We start from the raw sequence: 23,549 nt of genomic DNA on the forward strand, positions 1-23,549 counted from the left end.
CTGTAAAATGGACAGAAATTGTCGGTTCCCTCTTCCAGTGTTTCTGCTGCCTGGGCGCTAATGCTTTTAGCCTGTGAGCTTTTTAGGAAGGACCACTCTCTTCTTCTATCTTTAATAGTTCCACAATGTCTAGCATTTTAAATGCTTGTCACATAAACAAATGATAAACTAATTCACCAAAAACATTATCTTCTGAATATATTTTTTTCATATTAGAAAAGACCTGCTGGGAAGGAGCAAATACTTATCAAAAAGGAGTGACTCACCAATGAGAGAATGTCAAGCATCAGGGAGACATATTTAGGAGAGGGGTGAGAGAACATGTATGACTTCAAATTACATGATGAAAAATTTCCACATTATTTTATATATGTATTCCCTAATTTGAGAAAATACCCTAACATTCTAGATAAGGAAAAGTTTAAGGAAGATTTTTTAGAAAATGGGAAGATTTTGCATCATCTTAACTTTATGGGTAGCATTAAAGCTTAGCATATGGCTCTAAATATAATGCCAGGTACCACCTTGAAAAGGCTTATGATAGCAGAGACCCTCTTAGCTTCGTTCATTCCATGAGTCTCCCTAACAAGTTCAGCTGACACCATTGCATCAACTTGTTCTTCAGGCCCTAATTTCTGACTCTGTATATCCTTCGCTTCTGTTCACATTCTACCTCATTGCCTACTAACTGCTTAGTTCAAACAGAAATTGTAAACTTGCCTACTCTGGTTTGGCATCAAGCTAGATTGTATGCTCAAGCAGCTCTCTTCTGCCCCTTTCTGTCACAAGTCTGCATGTGCATAGCTGGGTCCAGGCAACTTAATTCTACTCCTTCATTCAAAAGTAATGTATTGAATGAATACTTCTCAAGTATTGTACTAGGTGCTTGTGGTATCTGAGTGAATAAAACAAAAAAAAGTATGACAGAGTTTGCAAATAGGAGCTTCATCTCAGGCTTTCCCCACACTGAAGAAAACACTTTCATATTTTGCAGCATATGCGTTAAATAATTTATACAGGAGCCATGTTATTGGCTCCCTACCACATGGTGGGTTTTGATTCAAATTCTCTCTCCTGGAACTCATTCAAGTGAACTTAGTATTAGCAATGTGTAAGATTGTGACACTGCTTTTCCATTTATGACATGTCCCAAAGCATACCAATGCCACAATTTTTCAATTCATAATTAAATCTTTAATAAGGAAATGTTTATATACATTCCCTAAAACAGACTACAATTCAAGGATCTAGAGGTATATAATTTACTGAAGGAATGTTCCTCAGGAAAAAATTCCTAAAAGGGAGTTAGTGTGGGAAAGGAGTTAACAAGGATGAGGTCAAAGTCAAGTCCAGTTCTAATGATCCCTGGGGAGGCTCTGGATTTCAAATTGTACTCGCGGAATTTCTACCTCCAAAGCCAGATAGTTTTGTTAGCAGAGGACAATTCTCCAGAGAAGAGGTTGTTATCCATTAGCAGTCAACACCCACAGAAGCTACAAAATGAGTACACCTTACAGGAAAAGGGAACTGACTGGGGCCACAACATTGCCTTTGAGAATGTATTATATGGGATGCCACGCATGTAAAAATATTGATGGACTCAAATTTCTATGACTTCATGATTTTAAACTTATTTTTTAGTATTGCCCGAGTTGCAAACATTAATGGGATTAGTATATTTAAAAATATTAAGTGATTGCTACCATTAGTCATTACATGGACTGAGAAATGGAAGTAGACTGAGGAATTGTGGTATTAAGGTATTGTGACATGGCATCAGGTAGAGTCCTGTAGAGCACACTATGGAGAGTGCTGTGGGAGCAACACTTGATCAATCCCAGATAGTGACTGGGAGGAGGGTCCAGAGCAAGCTTCCTATATGATGTGACATTCTGGTCAATCTAGTCAGGGTCCTTTACAAAGTCCATTCCTTTTTTGTACTAATTTCCTATGGCTGTAATAAGTTTCCACAAACTGTTAACTTAAACAACAGAAATTTATTGTCATGATTATGGAGATGAGAATATGGTGGTGCTCTCTCTCCAGGTTTTAGGGAAGAATCCTTCTTTATGTCTTTCAGCTTTTGGTGACTCCAGGCATTTCTGAGCTTTGGATTGCATCATTCCGACCAATACCTCCATGGTTTTCTGTGTCTGTGAGGGTGTGTATCTTTGCCTTTTATGTCTCATAAGGGCATTTGTTATTGGTCTTAGGACCCAAATATAGGTCAAATTCTGTAATCACCCTTTCAAAGACCCTTTTCCAAATACGGTCATAGTCACAGATTCCTAAGGCTAGGACACAGATATATTGGGGAGGGGGGCAGGATCCCTGTTGAAATGAATATCTCACTACTTGTTTTCTACCCAAATTGGAGATGGGCTCTGAGTTTAAGCATCTATATGAAACTGTTATATGATGGGAGGAGGGGCATCCTGGGTATGAACCCAAAATGTTATGTTTTCTGTTCCTAGCTACATTTTAAGGCACAAACTAGGACTGAAAAGTTTTAATCTTCCAAATCTAAAGCTTATTTTTAACTCTTCATGAAAAACAGGGGTTACTCATAGCACATTCACCCTTCCAATAGAGACTTGTGGGAACTACAAGTCAATTTTCCACTTCAGTAAGGCTACCCACAGTAATCTATGCAGTCAACATAGTTTTCTGTCCAAGACTATTTATTCATAATTCAGTGTCTGGTAAGGAAATTTTATCAGTGGCAGGGATAGGTGGAAGCAGCTGCATCAAAGGTATGAAGTTACGGGGCTTGGTAAACAATTGGCATGTTTGTGAGAAACAAGGAAGAGCCAGAGAAGACTCTAGGCTTGGGTGAATGGGGGCAAGATGTTCAGTTCAGTGTTGAATAGGCAAAGAGATCTTCTGTTTATTCTAAAGCTGCCCAGGGAGAGAAGGTGACAAAAGGGCAACCAAACCCACTGTAGTTAGTCTTACCAGTAGAGTCGATGGGCTATCTGGATGCTTTGCAATGAACGATGTAATAGGAGTTGCACCAGAGGACTTTCAAGGTTCCATTCAAACTTAAATGCCTGGAGTAAGAGATATAAGAGGGAAATCCTCAAACACACACACACACACACACACACACACATTGTATCCTGGATTTTTTAAAAATGGGATTATTAAGTGCTAGATATTTCTACTTTTTGGAAATTAAATTAATGCACACTCACAGCCTCAGTTGAAATAAGTCAATGATATATTAACAGACCTTGAAGCCTTACTTAATAGGTTTCAAAGCTGATTGTTGCCACCATAATCCATTCATTCCCAAATCCTTTCCCTTATCTCTGTGAACAGCTCTCTAAGGTTTCTTAGGATGTTCAACCTGATGGAAAACACAGATAGCAATGGTGCCCCTGACACCCTTAGGGAGCTAATTGCAACCGCTACCTGCACTCTGTAGAGACTATACTATCAGCAGTCAGTACCTGGACCCCTATCAACATCCTGGGAATTAGTACATTGTGAAAATGAAAACCATATTCTGTTCATAAAACTGCTCAAGCCTGCTTAAAATGAAAAACTCTGTATTTAGTTATCCAATAAGCCATTTGAATTGTACACAGACACACACATGCATGCATACTGAGTTTAAGTCAGGTTTGATAGCACAGTATATAAAAAAAAGTGAATACAGAAGAGTACAATATTCATTCCTGCACACACCTGAAAGAACACCTCAATATACTAAACATCCTTATGCATGTAAAAGTTTGTGAATGTCTAAGGAATAAGAGTGCCAAAGATGATTTTAGCAAATTTGCACATACTCTTGATGATGTTGAGTGCACAGTATACAGATGCTGCACAGTGACTATGATATGTACTACCTTAAACTGCAGCTGTAGCCTTTTACTCCCTTGCTAATACTACACTAACTCAGTCATGGGTTGTGTTTTCACCCTAATAGTGAGCATATCATCTGAGCATAGGAGGAAGAGAAAATTTAGTTTCAGGCTTGTCTCTTTAGGTTTCATTTTAGATTTCACCATTATTTCTTCTTGAACCCAGTAAGTAGATATTCTTTTTTTTTTTTCTTCCAAATTCCCTGGAGCATTCTGTCTACTGGTCTACACTTTATCTATAATGTCCCCCTAAATCCTGTCTCATTATATAGGATTTAAGCAACATTTCTAGTGCAGGTTACATTATCAGGAATTTCTTGGAACCCACCTGAATTATTATTAGCAGTGGTTTGTAATGACTCCTGGGTCTGTGTCTTATTTGGTGTCTAGCTATGCATGTTATCTCTTATTTTCATGATGGTCTTAAAAGTCCTTTCTTCTTGCTTTAATATAGCATGCATAATGCCAACAAGGTAACATGTAACAGAATAACATGATTCCAGAAAATAGTCAATAGGGTAGGATTTTTAATGTCTTAGAAAATTTTAAGGTCAGGGTAGAACCTGAAAATTTAAGGACAAATTCCACAATTAACATTTTGAAAATTCTTCTAATTTTTAATTTATTTTCTATTCACAGTGTACAACTCTTTCCATCTTCATTTTTAATAAGGGGATAATGGCAACTTCACCTAATTTCACCTCTGTATATATGCAGTGGAATCTGTGTACAATTTGTCATATTTAGATTTGCAGGTATATGGATGTCAGTGATATTTCTGGTGCCAATTGTGTTGATTCAGAGTGGGACTTTCAAAAGTATTTAATTTATATAACCTTCTATAAAAACTTACTTTTTGAATGGGGTTAAATACAGCATGTTGCTCAAATTGATGAGTCATGAGATATAGTATTTCTGTAAGTTGGATTAACTTCATTTTTACTACCCTACCCTAGCAATTCTAGGTAAGTCACAATGATAAAGGTTGGTAGAAGTAACTATATGATACAGCTATTTTTGAAAGAGCTCTTTTTTAGGAGGCCCTCAGAGAAGAGCATATTCTATTTGCGAAGTAATTTGGTATTCAAGTCTGTTAACAGAGGCTTCCTGATGAGTCTCAATGTTCAAATCTGGAGACATCTAGCATTTAAAATAGCTTGTAACCAAAACTTGGCATTTCAAATAAGAAAATGTCTATGTTTAAAAATAAAACAAAAAACAAATATAAAGACTACTATTTTAGACCTACTCTTACAGAAATGAAATCAACTTAGAAAATACTTTTTATAGTTTGTATGCTTAGTCATTTACATTGTTATTTGTAAAATGTGCAATTGTTTACATTTCAGCATATTCAGATGAAATCAGTCTTTGGTCATATTTCCATATGAACTTATATTATTTTCTAAAATAACTTCAATGTTAGAATATTTGATATCATAAAAATATTATCTGGAGGTAGTACTTGTGCTTTCAAATTTACTTTAATATGATTTATAATCAATATTAAGATACTTTTTAATAAAGGGAAGGCAAGAGACACATAAGTTATGAGATGTACAGCAAATGACTTTTTTATATTACATAACAGTTATTTGGATAATTTCTCATAGTTTCTATATATTCAGTCAAATGAAAAAAAATTTCATTGCAAGGTTTTCTATTTTTTTCCATGTTCTAATTAATAACTGAAGTTGTTTTTAAAAAATAACTTTTGGCTTTTATATTCCTTTATTGGAACTGCTAATTTTGGCTAAAGAATTCCTATGTTATTTAGGTTGATATATGAGCTATAATTTAGCCCACTGGCTGGCCAAATTACAATATTATTTTTATGTAGTCTATTGTTGATTCAGTGGAAATTTTTTTTTTTTAAAGAATTATTACCTAAAATCCTGGCATCTCTTGTCAACTCTGCTATTCTTACCTGAACCAGTTGTGGGAGATATTCCAGTAGTTCATCATTCAACAGGTTGTTTAATTGCTGAACTGCCACTTCACGAATTTCTTGATCTGGAAAACTAATACAAAATAACTACATCTATTAAGCTGTTAACAGTATGGAACAATGTATGAGAAATATCAGGGAAATAGAATGAATTCCACCCCCAATGCATAAAATAAAATACTCATTCAATAATTTAAGAGGATCATTATGAACACCAAGCAATTACTTTTTTGTATTTCATACTCTCATGTAAGAATACAGTAGAAAGCTCTTTCAACTAGGTTTTGGAAACTTTGCTTAAAGTTAGATCCCTGCCAGCTTTCTCAACTATAAAATGTGAATTACAGGATATCTAAAATCTTTTCTAAAATACTATGAGGATCTTTGCCTTTTATTGAGTTATGCATTTGTTATATAAATTATTACCAGCTGGAGACTGAATGGTTTATAGGATTAAAAATGGAATACAATATAACTTGGGCCAGATCATAATGAAAACCAGAAAACTAAGGTATCTCACAATAAATAAATAAAAATCTAATAAGGTTTAAATCTTACTAAACTGTGAAGTTCTTAAGGATAACTGGGCCTTATTCATTTTTGGATTGCATATGCTAGTTCTAAGATTTAATACCTAATGTGTACTTTAGAAATCTCTCTTATTGAACTAAATTCCCAAAGGCATTTAGCATTTGAAACCCTATTACAAAGACAATTTATCCTCCAGTGGGCTCCTCAGGTTGCCATCCTCTTGCCCCATCAGAAGAATTAAATTCATTTACCTCTATGAGCCTGGGAAGTGGTCAGGGATAACTTTTGGTACTATGCCGCTCTGACATGATTTTATGTACGTCTTTGATATGATTAGATAATAATTAGGGATTTGGTAATAACAATTTTAAGTAAACAAGTTTTCAGAAATAAATTAATATGCATACTTAAAACTTTAGAGTAACTGATTCAAAAACAAAGAAGTAAAACACCAAATCCTTTAGTATGGGAACTAACTGACTGATTTTCAATCAGTTAAATGAATGATCTGCAGTCTGCTCCAGTACTGTGGAAGTCAAAAAACTTTGAAGTCTTTAATTTCCTTCTCTTTTCAGCCTATCTGGTAAGGTGAATTCTATGTAGCTACAGTGTCAAGAGTATTACTCAGTATCTCTCTACTGTCCTTGACAATAGTTTGAAATATAATGCTTAAACAGGTTACATATTTTTTTTTTTTATATAAATTTTATTGTTAAGGATTATTTTGGTAAGATTAATATTTTGCTCTGTTACTTTGAAAATTTTTTCATTTGGTTTTGGTGTCACCCTTTCAGAAATTGGGTAACTCTATTTCTTTCTTTCTTTGTTTTCTATTTTTTATTTGTTTTTGCCTCCACCAAATCATCTGTGCCCATATCCCACCCATCTCCCTTTTCCAACCTCTCTGCCCTTTTCTCTATTCTCCCCAGTAACTAATTTCTTCTTTTTTCTGAGTTCAAATTTTTATTTCTTCTATAGTCTATGTGTAATTGTTCTTTGGACATTCATATTCTGTAGAAGAGTGAAACCATATTTTTATCTTCATTTAAACTGAGCATTTTAATTGCAACAATTTCACTTCCAAGGTTAGTCAGTCAGAACCCTTATTTCTGACCTACAAATACTTTTCCAATAATTTTGTCCCTTTGAACATTCAAGCAATGAGACCTACTGAGAACTGTAGTTTAGAAGTACTCTGATGAAGTACTGCTAGGTCAAAAGAGATCTCAGCACAGCATTAAACATAGACTGAGAGCAAAGGAAGAGTGCAATAAAAATGCAAAGCTACAAGGTCAGCTTGTTTTTGCACAGAGACTTGACTTTCTTCTAACTAAATGTGATTGACTCTATTGCTCTCAATTACTGAGCCATTTGTCTGAAGCTTTTAGACATCAAGGTCAGCTTGAGGACTGTTTGAAGTCTTAGAGGTAATAGATACTTGGTACATTTTTTGCCTAAGTGATGACTTAAGTCAAATATCAATCACCCTTGCTTTCTTATGTGCTTGTATTAAAATTTCTTATGTGCCTTGTTAAAATGAATGACAAAACAGAAAACAAAATCACAACAACACAAAACTCTTTGGATAGTACTATAACTCTAGTTATGTATATATTCCAAACACTAGAATGTAAATTCTATGAAAAAAAAAAAAACTTTTGTTGCCTGTTTTGTTCTTGGATGTGTTTCTACTGCCGCCAGGATGGTGGACACTCTACATACTTTTTTGAAGAATGTCTGAACTGAATTAATTGTCCTTCCATCTAAAACATCTCTGCTGCCAGACTTCTCTATTGTAGTCTGTTACCATCCCTCTCTGATTGTGTAAACTTACTATTATAAGAGCCATGCTTTGTCCCTCTTTTGCCCTCTTCATTAAGTTGTTCCCCTTTCCCATCTAGTGATAAATGATAATCCCTTTGCTTTGAGTCAGAATTCAAGCATCAATTTACCTGTGAAGCCATGAAAGTTACATTCTAGAATACACCCTTCTCAGTGGGATTCTATATCATGTACTTGGTAGAGGGGAGGTTCCTTGCTCATACAAGCATATTTGAATACAAGTTTGTGAAATTCCTAGTACTCTCTTATCTTTACATCTAATCAGGGCCAAGTTCTGTTGACTTTTCTATCCTAATGGCTCTAACAACTTGCCTGGTTTTAATTTCTTCTGCAACTTTGTCGTCTAGCACAGGATTATCTCATGTTAGTACTAATGTTTTTCATAGTAATACCTTATAAAATTTTCTAAATTATCTGAAAGTTCATGTCTTATAAAACATCAAATGTTTTAATATTTCCAGTGGACTTCTCTTAAACCCACCTGGACATTAAGGCTAGCTGAACACTTCAGGTTTTTCTTCTACTGTCATACTGACTCTTTGGTAAGTTCTTTTCACTTTGAAAATGCCATGCCATGTACATTCTCACCTTTGTGAGCATTAGAATCTCTGCTGGAAACATACTCCCTTCCCTCCTTAAAATTTTAGTGCTCCTTCAAGATGTGAGTTAAAGCCCTCGAAGATACTATTTCAGTCTTTAGGCATCACTTCATTGAATTTCAAGGACATTGGCAGGTTGAGTCCATCGGGAAATAAGGATATGTTATTGTTTATTAGGCTTTACCTTTATATTATGTATGTTCATTCCTCAACTAGTAAATAAAACCACTGAGGAAAGTAGCTTTCATTCTATTTTTTTTTATTCCTAGGACTTGGTACCATGCTCCATACATGTTGGGCGATTACTAAAAATATATTAGCATGATAGTAATGAGAAAAATTGTACTATACAGCCCATTGTCTTTTCTTGCTTTACTCTCAGATAAATTGCAATTTGTATATTAGCAATAGGTTAGCTCTACAAATACCACACATATAAATCACAGAGTTTTTTCCTCCTCTCAGTCAAAGAGGTAAGAGAAAAACAAATCTAAGGCATTGGAAAAGAAGCATGTATTATTTTTTTTTTTTTAACTCCTTCAGGAACAGGAAGAAAAACTCTGGTAATATCTGCAAAATATGGTGCAAAGGAAAATTATATATTTGCATTAATATGTGCAAATGCTGGAAAGAGTATTTTTGCACTTTCAGAGATAACTCTTTTAGTCATGACTGTTGCTTGTAGTTCAGGAAGAAATTGGAAGAGAACTTGTTAAGAAACAAACTACATGAAATCCAGAGATGTGACTAAGGCTTAACAGAATTAAAGCATATCCAAATATAACTTGCATTTGACTATTTCAGGAAGAGTTGGCCACATTAAAAGAGATGTTGGCAGTGTTGATGAAGTTCTGGGAAATGGGCTCTTTTATACATTACTGGCATATATAGCAACTTGTAGCTTAAAAAAATCTTTAAAATGTGCTTACTCCTTGATCTAACAATTTTGCTTTTTAGAATTTGTCCTAAAAATGCTCAGAGATATATGTGAGGATATACTTATGCAAGCAAAATTGGAAATAATATGCCTAAAAAAAAACCTTAAAAATGCTATGACCATACCACAGAATGTGTGCAGTTGTTAAAAATATTAAAAGAATATTTAATGTTATGAAAATACTATGAAAAATTTATGCAATATAGTATTATTTTAAAATATGTACATATTTCTCCTGATGTTTGACAAAGAAATGGGAAGGATTAAAATATTAATACCTAATATCTGAATAGAAGCTTCATAGATGGCTTATTTTCTTTCTTGATCTTGGTTTTTAAAATTCTTCAGACTTTTCAAATGAAAGTTTTATCAGTTACTAAAAATTATTTTTTAAGTTAAATTCATTTAGTTATGAATATATACGAACAGTTGTAAATTCATTATCAGCACTAGAAAACAATACTAGTCCTATGTCCTTTAGGAGTGAGCATCATTCTGTGAAAGAACAAGCATCATATTTTTTAGTTGACTTAAAATATTCTTTCAACAAAAGGCCTTAATAGGGATCTCTGCTTCTGGAAAATTTATGCTTACTTCCTTTTCAGGGCCCTGAACTCAAGCATAGATCAATGGACAAACATGTTTGTCACACATCCCAGCATTTCTTCCCTGTGATGTCTGAAACAATTTAAACATTTTTTTTGGCATATGGTTGTTGGCATTTCATGCTCAGTAACTCCTTCCTTCATGAGGTGAGGGCTACCCATATTAGTTCTGTGACTGTGGTGTGATATTTACAGACTGAAATGTCATATGTAACCGAAGAACTATAATCTATTTTGAATTTTCCACAAGCCAGGTTATTGTACTTTGCAATGACCCCATTTGCATGAAAAATACTAATAATTCCTGTCAATAATAAGCCAGGACGCATTCTCTAGAGATTGTGCTAACCTTAGAACTAATAATTACCATAGGCATGGATATTACACCTGGTGTCTGGGGAAGAAACAAAAGTATTACTAGAATATTCATTGAGCTGATATCAAGTTTGTCTTTATTTACATTTGTATAAAACTTCCTTACAGATTATGTACAATGTAATAATGGAGATCTGGTCCTGTATTCTTAAAAAGATGCCTTTTTGAAAAGATACTTTATTTTTATTGGCATGAGGAGATCATGTAAAGTAAAAAAAAAATCATTTATTATGAAAACTATTTTAAATTAGGCCAGGGTCCCAGTGAAAAAGTCACTACTTTAAGGTTAATCATTTTCAAATGAACATTAGTAACTTAAGGTTACCTCACTTAGTTTCCCAAGCACTTCTAAATAGGGGAGAAAAACAATTATTTTCAAAAGGATAGTATCAGATGGGCTTACTATTCAATTTTATATGAATTTCTTGTATACTGACTCTTTCATGAGTACTTTCTCTTCAGTATTTAGTTGACTCTGAATTGCATCCAGAATGGAGTCTCTGTAAAAGGACATGATGCCATAGCTAAGATAAGTACCTCTGTTCATTTATTATTCATTGTCCAAAGAAGACAATGAGACACTGAGAAAAAAAGAAAACTTGAAGTCCAAGATTGTATTAGCTAATAAATGAAATCTAAAACATGGTTACAAAACCTTAAAAGCTAAAAAAATTAAATAAAATCATAGTAATTTCAAGATAAACATTTTCAAGGGAACTTCAGTGAATAATCAACTCCACATTTTTCCAACTATATAAACATAAAGTTTAGGATTGAGGAGACGTGGTAGGGTAACGCTTACATTGGCAGGAAAGGGAGTGTAGAGTATTTGGGTAGCTCTTTGGCCCAAGCTAGAGGAAGATGCTGACCAATAATTAGACTTTGGTATACAACAGAGGCCTTCATGTATTTTTGGTCTCAGGACCTCTTACACTATTAAAAATTATGGAACATTCCAAAGAATTTTTATTTATGTAGGTTATATCTATCAATACTATATTAGAAATAAAACTGGGACATTTAGGAAATATTTATTAATTCACTTAAAATAACATCAATAAACTTGTTACAGGTTATGATGAATAATATATTTCTAAGAAAAATATCTGTTTTCAAGAACAAATAAAATATTTAGTGAGGAGATACTGTTTTACATTTTTTGCAAATCTCTTTGGTGTCTGACTTAATAGAAGACAGCTGGATTCTCTTATCTGCTCCTGCATTAAATCTATTACAATATTGCATGTCTTAGAGTCTCCAGAAAAATCCATTCTACACTGTGAGTGAATACATGTGACAGAGGCAAATGACATTTTAGAATTATTGTGGAAATAATTTTGACGTTGCAATAGCCCTGTGAGTATGTTGGGGATTGAAGACCTCACTTTGAGAACCTCTGATGTACAGCATAGTTCTCGATGTATATGTTAGGTGTTGTGGTGGACATAAGTCAAGGAATAATCACCTGTGGCCTGTTTCAAAGATAGCAATACATTGACTTGTGACTTCCCTGAGTTACAAATTGGCTTTGAAGTCATCTGACTAACATTAAGACTTGGTAAATGTAACCCTCTTCTCCTTTCTCAAATATAATTCCTCTCATCCCAGAGTGCTCTAGGAATATCATAGAGCATTTAGACAAGCTCATGAAGTAAAATTTTAAAAAAGTGTCAGTTTCTTCCATTTAACTTGTGATTTTTGTCATTTCGCCTTTCTAGTTTTCTCCCCATATCATTGTTTTTTGTTCCTCTTTTTCTGGTTTAAAAAATGATATGCAGTCAATATCTTAATCAAAGAGACTTTGGTATGATGGGTAAAAACCAAACACAATGTAACAAATGGTGACCTTTAAAAAAAAGTAACTTTGAGTGAACTGAAAAGCAAAGAAATCTGAGAGCAAATTTGAGCGTACCAGAAATGTCAGCCTTCAGAATACACAGTAAGAAGGAAAGCAGAATGCCACGAGGCTATTCAGAGTTAAAAGTCCCATGTCAAGTTAGAATAAGAAAATCATCAGAAGTGGGGAATTTTTTCTCCCACTGGTTTTGAGTCTGATGACACACTCAACATCAGTTTAAAAGAAAATGCCAATATGAATATTTTTACTATTTTTCTAGCACTAAAAATGATCAGATATGACAAGAGGGTTTTTTTTTTTTGTTTTTTTTTAGGAAAATTGGTGAATAAGGATTCTTTAAGATGATTGTAAAGCTCTAGCTACTGAATAATTTGTGTTCCTTCAAGGATTTTCACATGATTACAAAATATTATAACTCAAGGAAACTTGGAAACCTGCTCAGTCTCCTGATTATGCGTGAAGAAACTGAAACTCGGAGAGTTTGGGCATTTTTCACAAGTCCTTTTATTGATGACCTTGAACTAGCATCCAGATCCAAGTTACTAGGCTAATAGGCTTTCTATAGGACTACTATACTCTTTTATCTTTTGATTAGATATTATATATAGTTAAATAAAATCCAGAAGACTAGCTTAGATGTATTATTTATGTTCTGCACTCTGAAAGCATCAACGGAGATACATTTAAGTGAACAGTATAACTTGTGCAATTTTGGACTGAAGTACTGACCAAGAAGAATGAACCAAAAGGAATAGGAGTGAATTCTAGACCCAAGAAAACTTAGGAACTATGTAGAGACATTTCTTGACGCACAGTCTATAAACTTGCATATAGAAATCGGGAATTGACAATATAGTCAGTTATTAATTAAAATTATCTATATTAAAGAATAGTTAATAATTTTGCTCCTTTTTATATTATAAATCTTGGACTACACTTTTGGATAAGTTTAGAAAGGCACTACATAAAGCAAGTGATAAATCTGAAAGCACTATGTAGAACTTTCGTGTTTGGCTGCATTTAAATATTACATGCAAAAGCATCATAATGTTATGGAAAAAAAGGAAATAAGGGATTTTGAGACTAAATATGAATTTTTTCTTTTCTTATTTTTTTTACTTTGTGTACAGGTAACAATTGTTTACAGCAGTGCATATTGATTAGGGACAGAGGTGCGTACCTCATCAGATGTATATTACCACACCCAACACCAGGGCACCCAGATTCTTCCACAAATGACCACTCAGTGGCCTCCCCTGATTTTCACCATATCCCAATTATCCCCCTTAAGTAGTCATAATTCTGCAGTCATATTTCTTTTTTTAAGATTATTTATATATACAAGAACTGTGATGTAGACCAGAGGTACGGAGGTATCAGAGGATTCACTAGAGACAGAGTAGAGAGCAGAATGAGCGGATCTACTGAAATGCACTGCTGAGGGGAGCAGCGGGTGTGACAGGAAAGGTCTACTGTGCCATGTGGGTTAGCTTTCTGGCCAAGGATTGAACTCTTGCTGCAGTGGCTTCAATAGTTTTATAGTGCTGTGACTTAACCCCTGCTTTACCAGGGAGGCCCTGCAGTCATATTTCTAGGGATTATTTTGATTCCTTTATTTATATCCCAAATATGAGTGAAATCATCCAGTATTTGTTTTTCTTCATCTTATTTATTTCACTTAGTATAATCCCCTCCAGTTCCATCCACATTTTGACACAAGTGTTCATCTTTGTTTACAGCTGAGTAGTATTCTATTGTGTGTATATATATATATATATATATATATATATATATATGTGCCATAACTTCTTGATCCACCTACAAGGAACATAGGACTGCATATATCCTGACAAATTAGTGTTTTTGTATTCTTTGGGTATATATATCGAAGAGTGAAATTGCTGGATCATATGGAAGATTTATTTTTAATATTTTGAGAAACCTCAATACTGCTGCACACAGGGGCTAGGCCAGATAACATTTCTACCCACAGTGCATGAGGGATTCTTTTTCTCCATCAGTACTTGTTTTTGTTCTTTTAAGTGTGGGCCATTCTTCCAGGTTTGAGGTGATAGCTCATCGTGGTTTTGATTTACATTTCCGTGAGGGTAAGTGATGATGAACATTTTTTTTTTCATGTGCTTGCTGCTCATCTGTGTATCTTCTTTGGAGAAGTGCCTATTTAGTTCTTCTGCCCATTTTTCAATTAGGTTATTTGTTCTTTCTGTTAAGCTGTGTAAGTTCTTTGCAGATATTAGCTATTAGCCCTTTATCAGATGTATGATGTGCAGATAAGTTCTCCTATTTGGTAGGCTGTCTTTCATTAAATGATAGTTTCTTTCACTGTATAGATGGTTTATAGTTTGATATAGTCCCATTTGTTTATTTTTCCATTTGTTTCCCTTACCCTTAGAGACAAGTGCCCAAAGATATCACTGAAGCGAGAGTTGCAGAGTGCTTTGACTATGTTTTCTTCTCTACTTTCTGGTCTTAGATAAGATCTTAAATTCAAGGCTTTTATTTTGAGTTAATTTTCTGTATAATGTGAGATAGTGGTATAGTTTCATTCTTTTGCATGTGGCTTTCCAGTTTTCTGAACACCATTCACTGAAGAATTTTCTTTTCACCATTGTATATTGTTGCTGCATTGTGGAAAATTAACTGTCCATATACATTTGTTTATTTCTTGGCTATCAATATTATTCCATTTATGTGTGCTTATTTTTCCAGTGCTATACTACTTTGATTACTATAAATTTTTAGTATAGTTTGAATCTGAGAGTGTGATATCACTGTTCTTTATTTTCAGGATTGATTTGGCCATTTAGGACATTTTTGTGGTTCCATATGGATTTCAGTTAATGCTTGTTTTATTTCTTTGTTAGAATGGTATTAAAATCTCAATAGGGATTACACTGAATCTGTAGATTATTTTGGGCCAATGGGTCTTTTTTTGTGCTCTCTCTATAAGCAGATTTATCTGTATTTTTGACTTAATTCCCATCCTTCTGAAGATGATTTCTAAATTGGGGTCTCTAGGTTAGATTTTCCCTTGAACCACCATTTGACCTGTAAATTCATCCTATCAGGCAAATCATAAGCCAATTCATTCCGCCAACCTTTTCTATAATCAGTCATCCAGTATGCACCATCTTAGTGAATGTTTATATTATTCACCCAGTTATGTAAGACTGAGACCTAAAAATAACCCTTCATACCTCTATTTCACTGCTACTTTCCATTCAATACTGTCATTTTACTCCTAAATGTTCTTATTCTGTTCATTTCATTATATCACTACTATCACCTTATAAGGCTGATATATCATTCTCTGACACCTGGAATTCTTTTGCAATCTCCTCATCTGCTGGTCATCCCTCACCTACTTTTACTTCCTTTAGCAAACCCTTGCTTCACTAAAAAAACAGATTTTTAAAAGATGCAAGTCTGTTCAAAATATGTTCTCACTTAGAATCATTTATGCTTTCCTACTTGCTAATGAAATGTAGACAAAATTGCTTAACACAGTCTATTTAGAAGTCCTTAACACAGTATTCTAACTACATTTTAACATTTGAGTTCATCTTAAATCATGAACTTCTTCCCTGGCTTTAAAGTCAGGCACACTGACACTCTTCCAGTTTCTTAAATGTAGTTCCTGTCCTGGGACCATTTCATATATTATCTCTTCCTAGAACACTCTTATCTTCTTCTTTCACCAAATCATTGCCACTCACCTATGTATCTGAGCTCAAACATACCTTTCTCAGAAAGACTTTTCCAACTTTGAAGAAAGTTTGGTTTCTTTGTTATATGTCATCAGAGAACCCTGTACCTTTCATTTAGAGTTGTTCTACCACATGTTGTTTTATATTTATAATTCCATAAGGGCTATTTCTCCTCAACTTCAGTAGACTATAACTCCAGAAGGCAGGACATTATTTATTTTTGCTTAATATGCTATAAATAGCTATAGGGTCCAGTGAGGTTCCTTTTTTTTTTTTTTTTGTGGGACCCTCGCCGGTGGCCAGGAATTGAACTGGTGCTGCAGAGGCTGTGGGCAGCCTCGCAACCTAGCGCTCAACCACTGCACCAGCAGGGGAGGCCCTCCAGTGAGGTTCCTAACATGAGTAAGCTATCAATAAATAGATGTAGAGTGAATGAATGGACATGTTGGGTTTTAATTTCTTCACCTGTAAAATGAAGATTAGTAGACTGGAGGAAATTGTAGATGTTGGTGCTAATATTAATAAGAGATTGTTTGTAGATCAAGTCATGTAACATCTTATGGAGGTGTTTTGTAAACTGTATGTCAGTAATCAATTATGAAATATTTATTAAGATATTAAATATTATGCTATAAATTTTGACAAGTGAATTTATATTTTTTAAGCAAACAGAAATGATAATTCCCATACTTTGCTGATATTTACATTTTGGCACTGAAAGAATCTGAAAACTCTAAATTATCTTAAAATTATAATTAAGATAAAGAGGATGATAAGAATGGCTGGTAGCATTAGTTGAATGTTCTTAAAATTATTTTATCCTATAAGGTACTTTTAATTTTTTTTTCAGTCCATCATTCACCTAATGTCAACATTATACTTGTATGGCATTAATCTGATTGTGGTACTTCCCCAAGTAAAATGCCAGGGGCAACATGCTAGCCTTTCTTGTTGGAATGCCATTTCCTCTTTTCTCCACTCAGGAAATTCCTACAAATACTTTAAGTCAGAATTCAATTCCTTTGTGACACTTTCCTTACGTACTCTGAAAGACTGTTTCCCTTTCTCTTTAGAGTACATATGGCATTTAGTACATTGATTATAGAATATATTGTGTGATTATCTCTAGCTTAAGTCTTTCCCTCTAAATTGTTTCTTAGAAAAATTCACTATGATTTATTCTTTCTCTTTGCTTCATTACTTGTCTATTTCCAAATACATATATTTTTGTTCAATAAATAAATGGAAAAGGTGCACCATCATCTATCACACAATTATTTAGTAAAATGTAGAAGTTATAGCTGTCTCCCTTTTCCATATTCCTTTTTGCATTTTTGTAATTAAAGTCAAAAAAGGCTTCAGAATAAATTAATCTCTACAATAAAGAATATAGTGGTTTGTTACAGACTTATTGGTGGAATATTTTTTCCAAGGAAACTGATTTTGGAAACTAAGAAACTGCCTGTTAAGTATTGCGATTCTTCCTGAAAAACAGTAATTTTACATCATGTGGGATGGCAAGTTCTGGTACCTTGTCAAATTTTTATTTAAGCTTCTGATGTAATCCTCTGACACCAATTCAGAATTGCTATTTTTAAATGACTACTTTCCTCGAACTGCCTTTTAATTCCTCGGATAATTTCTGCTTATTATTAGCAGTTAACTAATTGCACCTATGCATCAGAGAGGTCAAGAAAATAGCAGCCATCTGCCAAGAACCACAGACCTTAGCCCCTGTCTCTGGATTTCTGACATCATCAGATTCTCTAATGGAAGTATTAGCACACAGTGAGAACACTACTGGGCACTAGGTGGTGGAAATATTAGCACCCAATGGCCCACACTAGGTAAATTAAATGTCAAAATGTCTCCTCCTAAAAACAAACCAAAAAGAGGTGGTGAATTTCAGACAGGACTAAGTAAACAGGAATATTAAAAATTCTCTAAACTAGAAAGAGAGCATAACAGTTCTCAAGAGGTTAAGCCATTGGGAAAAATAGATTATTCAAAAGAGAAAAAATTTCAAATCTCTGAAGAACTCACTCTGGCAATTCAACAAGCACATACTGTTTGTTCTCAGAAAAGTCAGCTTTCTAATTTAGAGGAGCTGAAAAGTTCATTTCTGGAAACAGCTTGTCCTCAAGTTTTTTAATAGTTCAGTTAAACTGAGAGTGGGAGTCATAGGATGAGTACAATGAAAATTTTCCAATCTTTTCAAGTGACCTTCTTTAATGTATCATAAGGAACTATCCAATATGCAAATAAATCAAGTTTCTACTAAGTTCCCTGAACAAAGCTTACTAAGTAACACTGTTCTTGAAATAGTCCTTATAACCTCTTAAAGTATGATTATATAAAAAAAGAAATTACAAGAAATAGAAATATTTGGGCATAATATAGTTAAGTACTTCTATTTACTACAATAAAACTATTTTAGTAATGCATATTTAATATGTAAATAGCTTAGACTATTTATGTAGGAATAGTGTAAAGCATAGAAGTTAAGATTGCAAACGTCACATCTCATAGGTACCTAGATTTAACGCAGCTACTCCACATTCCTTAGTGACACATTAAATAACTTAACTCATGCAAGCCTCAATTTCCACACAGGTAAAATTTTAATAATGGCATTTGCTTTGTAGGATTACTATGGATATTAAAATGAGGTAGGAATAAGGGGCATTAAATAACATGTTATATGTATTCGTAAAACATTGAGTCAGATACATTTTTAGCATCTGTTTAGGAAGAGTAGGCTTATTATAATTTGAATTATGTTTAGTTATCATGGATCAGAGAATACTGAAATTCCTCCAGTTAATCCATTTACTTCATGAACAAGAAAATTAAGCAGCATTATAATGTTCATCCTGAATACTACTGTAAGAAGTATTCCATGAACTTTAGAGAAAATAATAGTTGACACATTTAAATGTCTTTAAAGTATACAGCAAGGTACATCTTAATAAAATATTACAAATTGCCAAGGAAAACCCAATTGACCCTTTAAGAACTTCAGAAGGTTACCCCATTAAAAAAAGTATACTTTAGAGATAAAATTCATATAAAGGACTTCACCTTTACAATTATTCTTTAGTAATTTCAACAGCTTTATTAAGATATAATTCAAATGCCATATAATTCACTAATTAAAAGTGTACAATTCAATTGTTTTTAGTATGTTCCCTGAGTTGTATAACCATAATCAAAAAAACCCTCATTCCCATTAATAGTCATCCCTGTTTTCCCCCAACATCAACGAGCCCTAGGAGACCACTAATCTCTCTTTCTCTATCGATTTGCCTATTCTGCACAATTATTATAAACATGGTATAAATATAAAAAACTAATATAGAAAGACCTCTATGTGGTCTTTTGTGGCTAGCTTCTTTCATTAGCATAATGTTTTCCAGATTCATTCATAATAACATAAATTAGTATTCATTCCTGTTGACTATCAAAAAGTAGTACATTGTTGGATAGACCATATTTTATTTACACATTCATTATTTGATAGACATTTGGGTTATTTTTACTTTTTGATTACTATGAATAAAGCTAATCTGAACATTTGTGTATGAATTTTCAGGAGACATATTTCACATTTATCTTGAATATATTCAAGAGTTAAACTATTGGTTCATAAAGCAGCTCTTCCTAATGGTTAATCATATTGAATATGTTTTCAGGTGTTATTGGACATTTGTATATTTCTTTGTAGAATTTTCTATTCAGATCCTTTGTCAACTTTAAAACTGGGTTATTTATCATTTGAGTTGTAAGAGTATTTATATATTCTGGGTACAATGCATTTATCAAATATATGACTTGCCAATAGTTTTTCCTTTCTGTGAATTGTTACCTTCATATTTTGAACCTACTTTCTATCAGATGATCAGTTCAGAGATGGCAAAATGGTGGTTGTACTAATATTCTAAGTCTTACCTGAGGAAAAATATAAGAATAAAACAAATAATTTTACAAATTTTTGCTATTCTTATATATCCAAATCAAGAAAAGAATTTAGAAATAAGGTAGAATTGAGAACTTATCTTTTCCATCAGGGTTTTTAAAACATGGCATGCACTGTGAGTGATCCAATCATTTGTTCATTGATTTCTTTATTACTTCATTAATTCATTCAACTGTACAAGGTTATGGGTAAAATAAATATCATCAATAATTCCCTCAAATAACTTGTAATTTAAATGCTAAAGTAAGGCATGTATAATCATAATCAGTCTTAGAAAGTTATTGATTTAATATTGAGTAATTATAATTTCCTCGATATCATTAAGACTTTGGAATACAGAAACACTAAGATGAACTGTTACCTAAGTAGCTCTGAGTCTAACATGTGCTAAAATGCCATGTTTCACATGTTGCATGTAAATATACAAATAAAATGTCACTTATGAAGTAATAGAATAATGTACTAGACAGAAGTGATCAATGTGATTTGGCAAGATCAGGAAAAGCTCCATAAAGGAAGCTTTAGAAAGAAGGAAAAAGCTCCAAGCTCAACAAAGAGAAACATTTATTTTACTAGGTAAATCTTCAATGTGAATGGCACCAAAAAAATAAGTTTCCAAAATGATTTGTAAACTTTGAATTTAGCAGATTGAGAGGAAATAAGTAACTGAAAATACTGGGGGAAAAAAACCCACATTTTCCTATTAGTTATACCAAGGACACTATTTTTAAAATAAACTGAAATCAGTTTAAAAAGTCCTTTGTGTCATCTCTTTGCCACCTTTTTCCTTGCCTCACAACCTTAGAAGGGAATTCAGAATAAAGCTAGATTTCACAATTCATCTCTGGATCTAGAGATTGCAGGCTTTCTTCAAGGCATCAGTGAGTTAACGCTATCAAGACAGACTTAAAATATCTCTTTTTGGGTTTGAAAATAAAATGGAAGTCAATGAAAACCTGCATCTCCCAAACCACATTCACCTACCACACTGGTTCCCACATGCTTCTCCTTGCATAGAATACACCATTCCTCCATTCTCCCATAGAAACCCCTACTCCTTCATTTTATTTCAGGAAGTTCTGGAGAATATATAAAGGATAGATTTTTTTCATTTTATTATTATCATTAGCATACTAATGGTACACCCTACTATAATATTTAGCTACATTCGTATGCATAGCTATCGAACTTGGTAACAAACAGAATAGCTTTTGAATGAATCATATGGTCCATTTTTTTTTTCTTTGAACAAACCTTTCATAATATAATTCTTGTTATGCAGTTCTTACCTGGATGTCAAAAGCCCAAGTGCTTCCAAAGGATGAGAAAATTTCCATCTTTTCAAAATGGCATGCATTTCTGACACTGTGTTTTCATCCCATCCTGGGGCACTACCCAGGACCAAAGGAAGGGAGCAGTTTTCATTATTACAGTAGAAGCGATAATACCACAGGTATCTTCTCTTTTCCTCAGAGAGTCTGTGAAACCAGATTGGAAACTAATTTACTGGAGTTGGCTATACTAACCATTGTTGCAGTAAACACACAGTATAAAACTTTACCCTAATTCTTTGTATTTTCTTTTAGTTTGTTTTAGAAAACAAGTCCTTTATCTTCTTGGGATAGTGTGATAGGTTATTTTATCAGTGCATTTACAACTCATTTTACTCTCTTGCAGAAAATAAAATATAAAACTATTGTTGATTTCTTTTTTCTCCGTCCTATTCTTTCCATTTTTTAGAAAATGTCATTTTGGTTAGCAAAATCTCTGTCTTCTTTAGGGTTAAGTCTTTATCTGAAACCTGCAACCTATAATACTTAGAACAGAGACAAATCAACTGTTAACTTTTTTACTTTCTTTACAAATTAACTTCGATCCAAGAGGCCCTTGTGAAAAAATAGCATATTTTAAAGACAGTAGTTCTCATCTTAGAGCAAGTTTCATCAGAGTTCAGGTGATTCACTGCAGATTGCAGAAATATATCCTTTATCCCTAAATTCTTGCTTTAAATTCTCAGTTTGCTCAAAGTTTGGATTTAAAATGCCAGTGAATTTTAACTTAAATGCTAAATATTTCCCCTTGGAGAGTGTCTCAAACAGAAGGTTTTAATCTAGGAGTGAGGACATTGACTCTAACAGTTTGTAGTGTTTTGCTCACACTCCAGCAGAAACATTCAGTTACTACACTTGATCTTAGCCAAAAGGCCAAGGAGTGATTGCAGCAGAAGCATTCAGAACCACAGTTCAACTGGAGGACAGCATTTTTCACATGACAATGACAGCTTTTGAATACTGTCTCCTCCAAACTGACAATCTTTTGCTTAGTTTAGATTAACTAAAATTCCCAAGAAGGGTGATGAGATCTATTAAAGTATTTTAAAGGTGAATATTTATTCACAGCTTTTTTTTTTGACACCACCTTCATCTTCAAAATAAAAAGATTGGATAATAGGTGATGTTTTATGTATGTTGGAACTTTTCTTTTGTCACTACCTTTCCCACCAGAAAGCCCTCTGAAGAAAAATTTCCATAACAAAATTACTAAAATAGATTATTTTATTCTGATTAAATTCCTTTTTTTCCAATATTGAATATTGTGTGTTTTCCCCCATTTGCCTTCTCTTAGTGGAGGTAATTTACATAAAAGGAAATGCACGGTTTCAGTTCAGTAAAGTTTGACCAATACATATAGTGGATAAAAGTCTTATCAAGATATGAAGTGGTATTCTCATGCCATCAGATGCAAGCACTGGTATAGTTTCTTTCATTTCAGATTAATATTGCTTATTTTTGAACTTCATATAAGTGAATTATTAGGTAAATATCCTTTTAATTATGGCCTTTTTCCACCGAGGATAATGTTAATTGTCCATATTGTCATTTATTCCTCTTAATTAATGAGTATTAGTACTTTGCATGATTATAACACAATTTACTTAGACTTTTTTTATTTGATAGAAATTTGAGTTGTTTCCTGTTTGGGGGATTTTATGAATTTAACATTGCTTTGAACATTTTTGTGCAAGTTTTTACATGGTCATATTTTTTATTTTTTCCTAGAAGTACTGAGGAAAGGATGACTGGGTTATATGGCAGGTGTTTGTTTGCCTTTTAAAGAAATTTCCAAATTATTTTATGAAGTGTTTGTAAATTTTTTTGTTCTTGTATGAAGGGCATGATAGTTTAAGTTGTATTACATTCTTGCCAATACTTGACTTTCTTCATTTAAAAATACTGTCTATTCTAAATTGTCAATAGTGGTATCTAAATAGTGGTACCTAC

At 33.4% G+C, this 23,549-nt stretch overlaps 1 protein-coding gene across 4 annotated transcripts in view; it reads right to left on the minus strand.

The window, feature by feature from the left end:
* The window catches only part of PIK3C2G (phosphatidylinositol-4-phosphate 3-kinase catalytic subunit type 2 gamma), a gene marked incomplete at both ends in the record, with an annotated part of 286,347 nt that overhangs the window by 172,722 nt on the left and 90,076 nt on the right, over window positions 1–23,549 (minus strand). For all 4 annotated transcript variants that reach the window (XM_084255119.1, XM_084255118.1, XM_084255117.1 and 1 more), the window contains 3 exons: window positions 2,956–3,050; window positions 5,797–5,890; window positions 21,558–21,746. In XM_084255119.1, the coding sequence (XP_084111245.1) occupies window positions 2,956–3,050; window positions 5,797–5,890; window positions 21,558–21,746 (378 nt within the window). The remainder of the gene's footprint in view (window positions 1–2,955; window positions 3,051–5,796; window positions 5,891–21,557; window positions 21,747–23,549) is intronic.

The sequence above is a fragment of the Talpa europaea genome (genome assembly GCF_964194135.1).
Source record: "Talpa europaea genome assembly, chromosome: 15".
Taxonomy (NCBI): domain Eukaryota; kingdom Metazoa; phylum Chordata; class Mammalia; order Eulipotyphla; family Talpidae; genus Talpa; species Talpa europaea.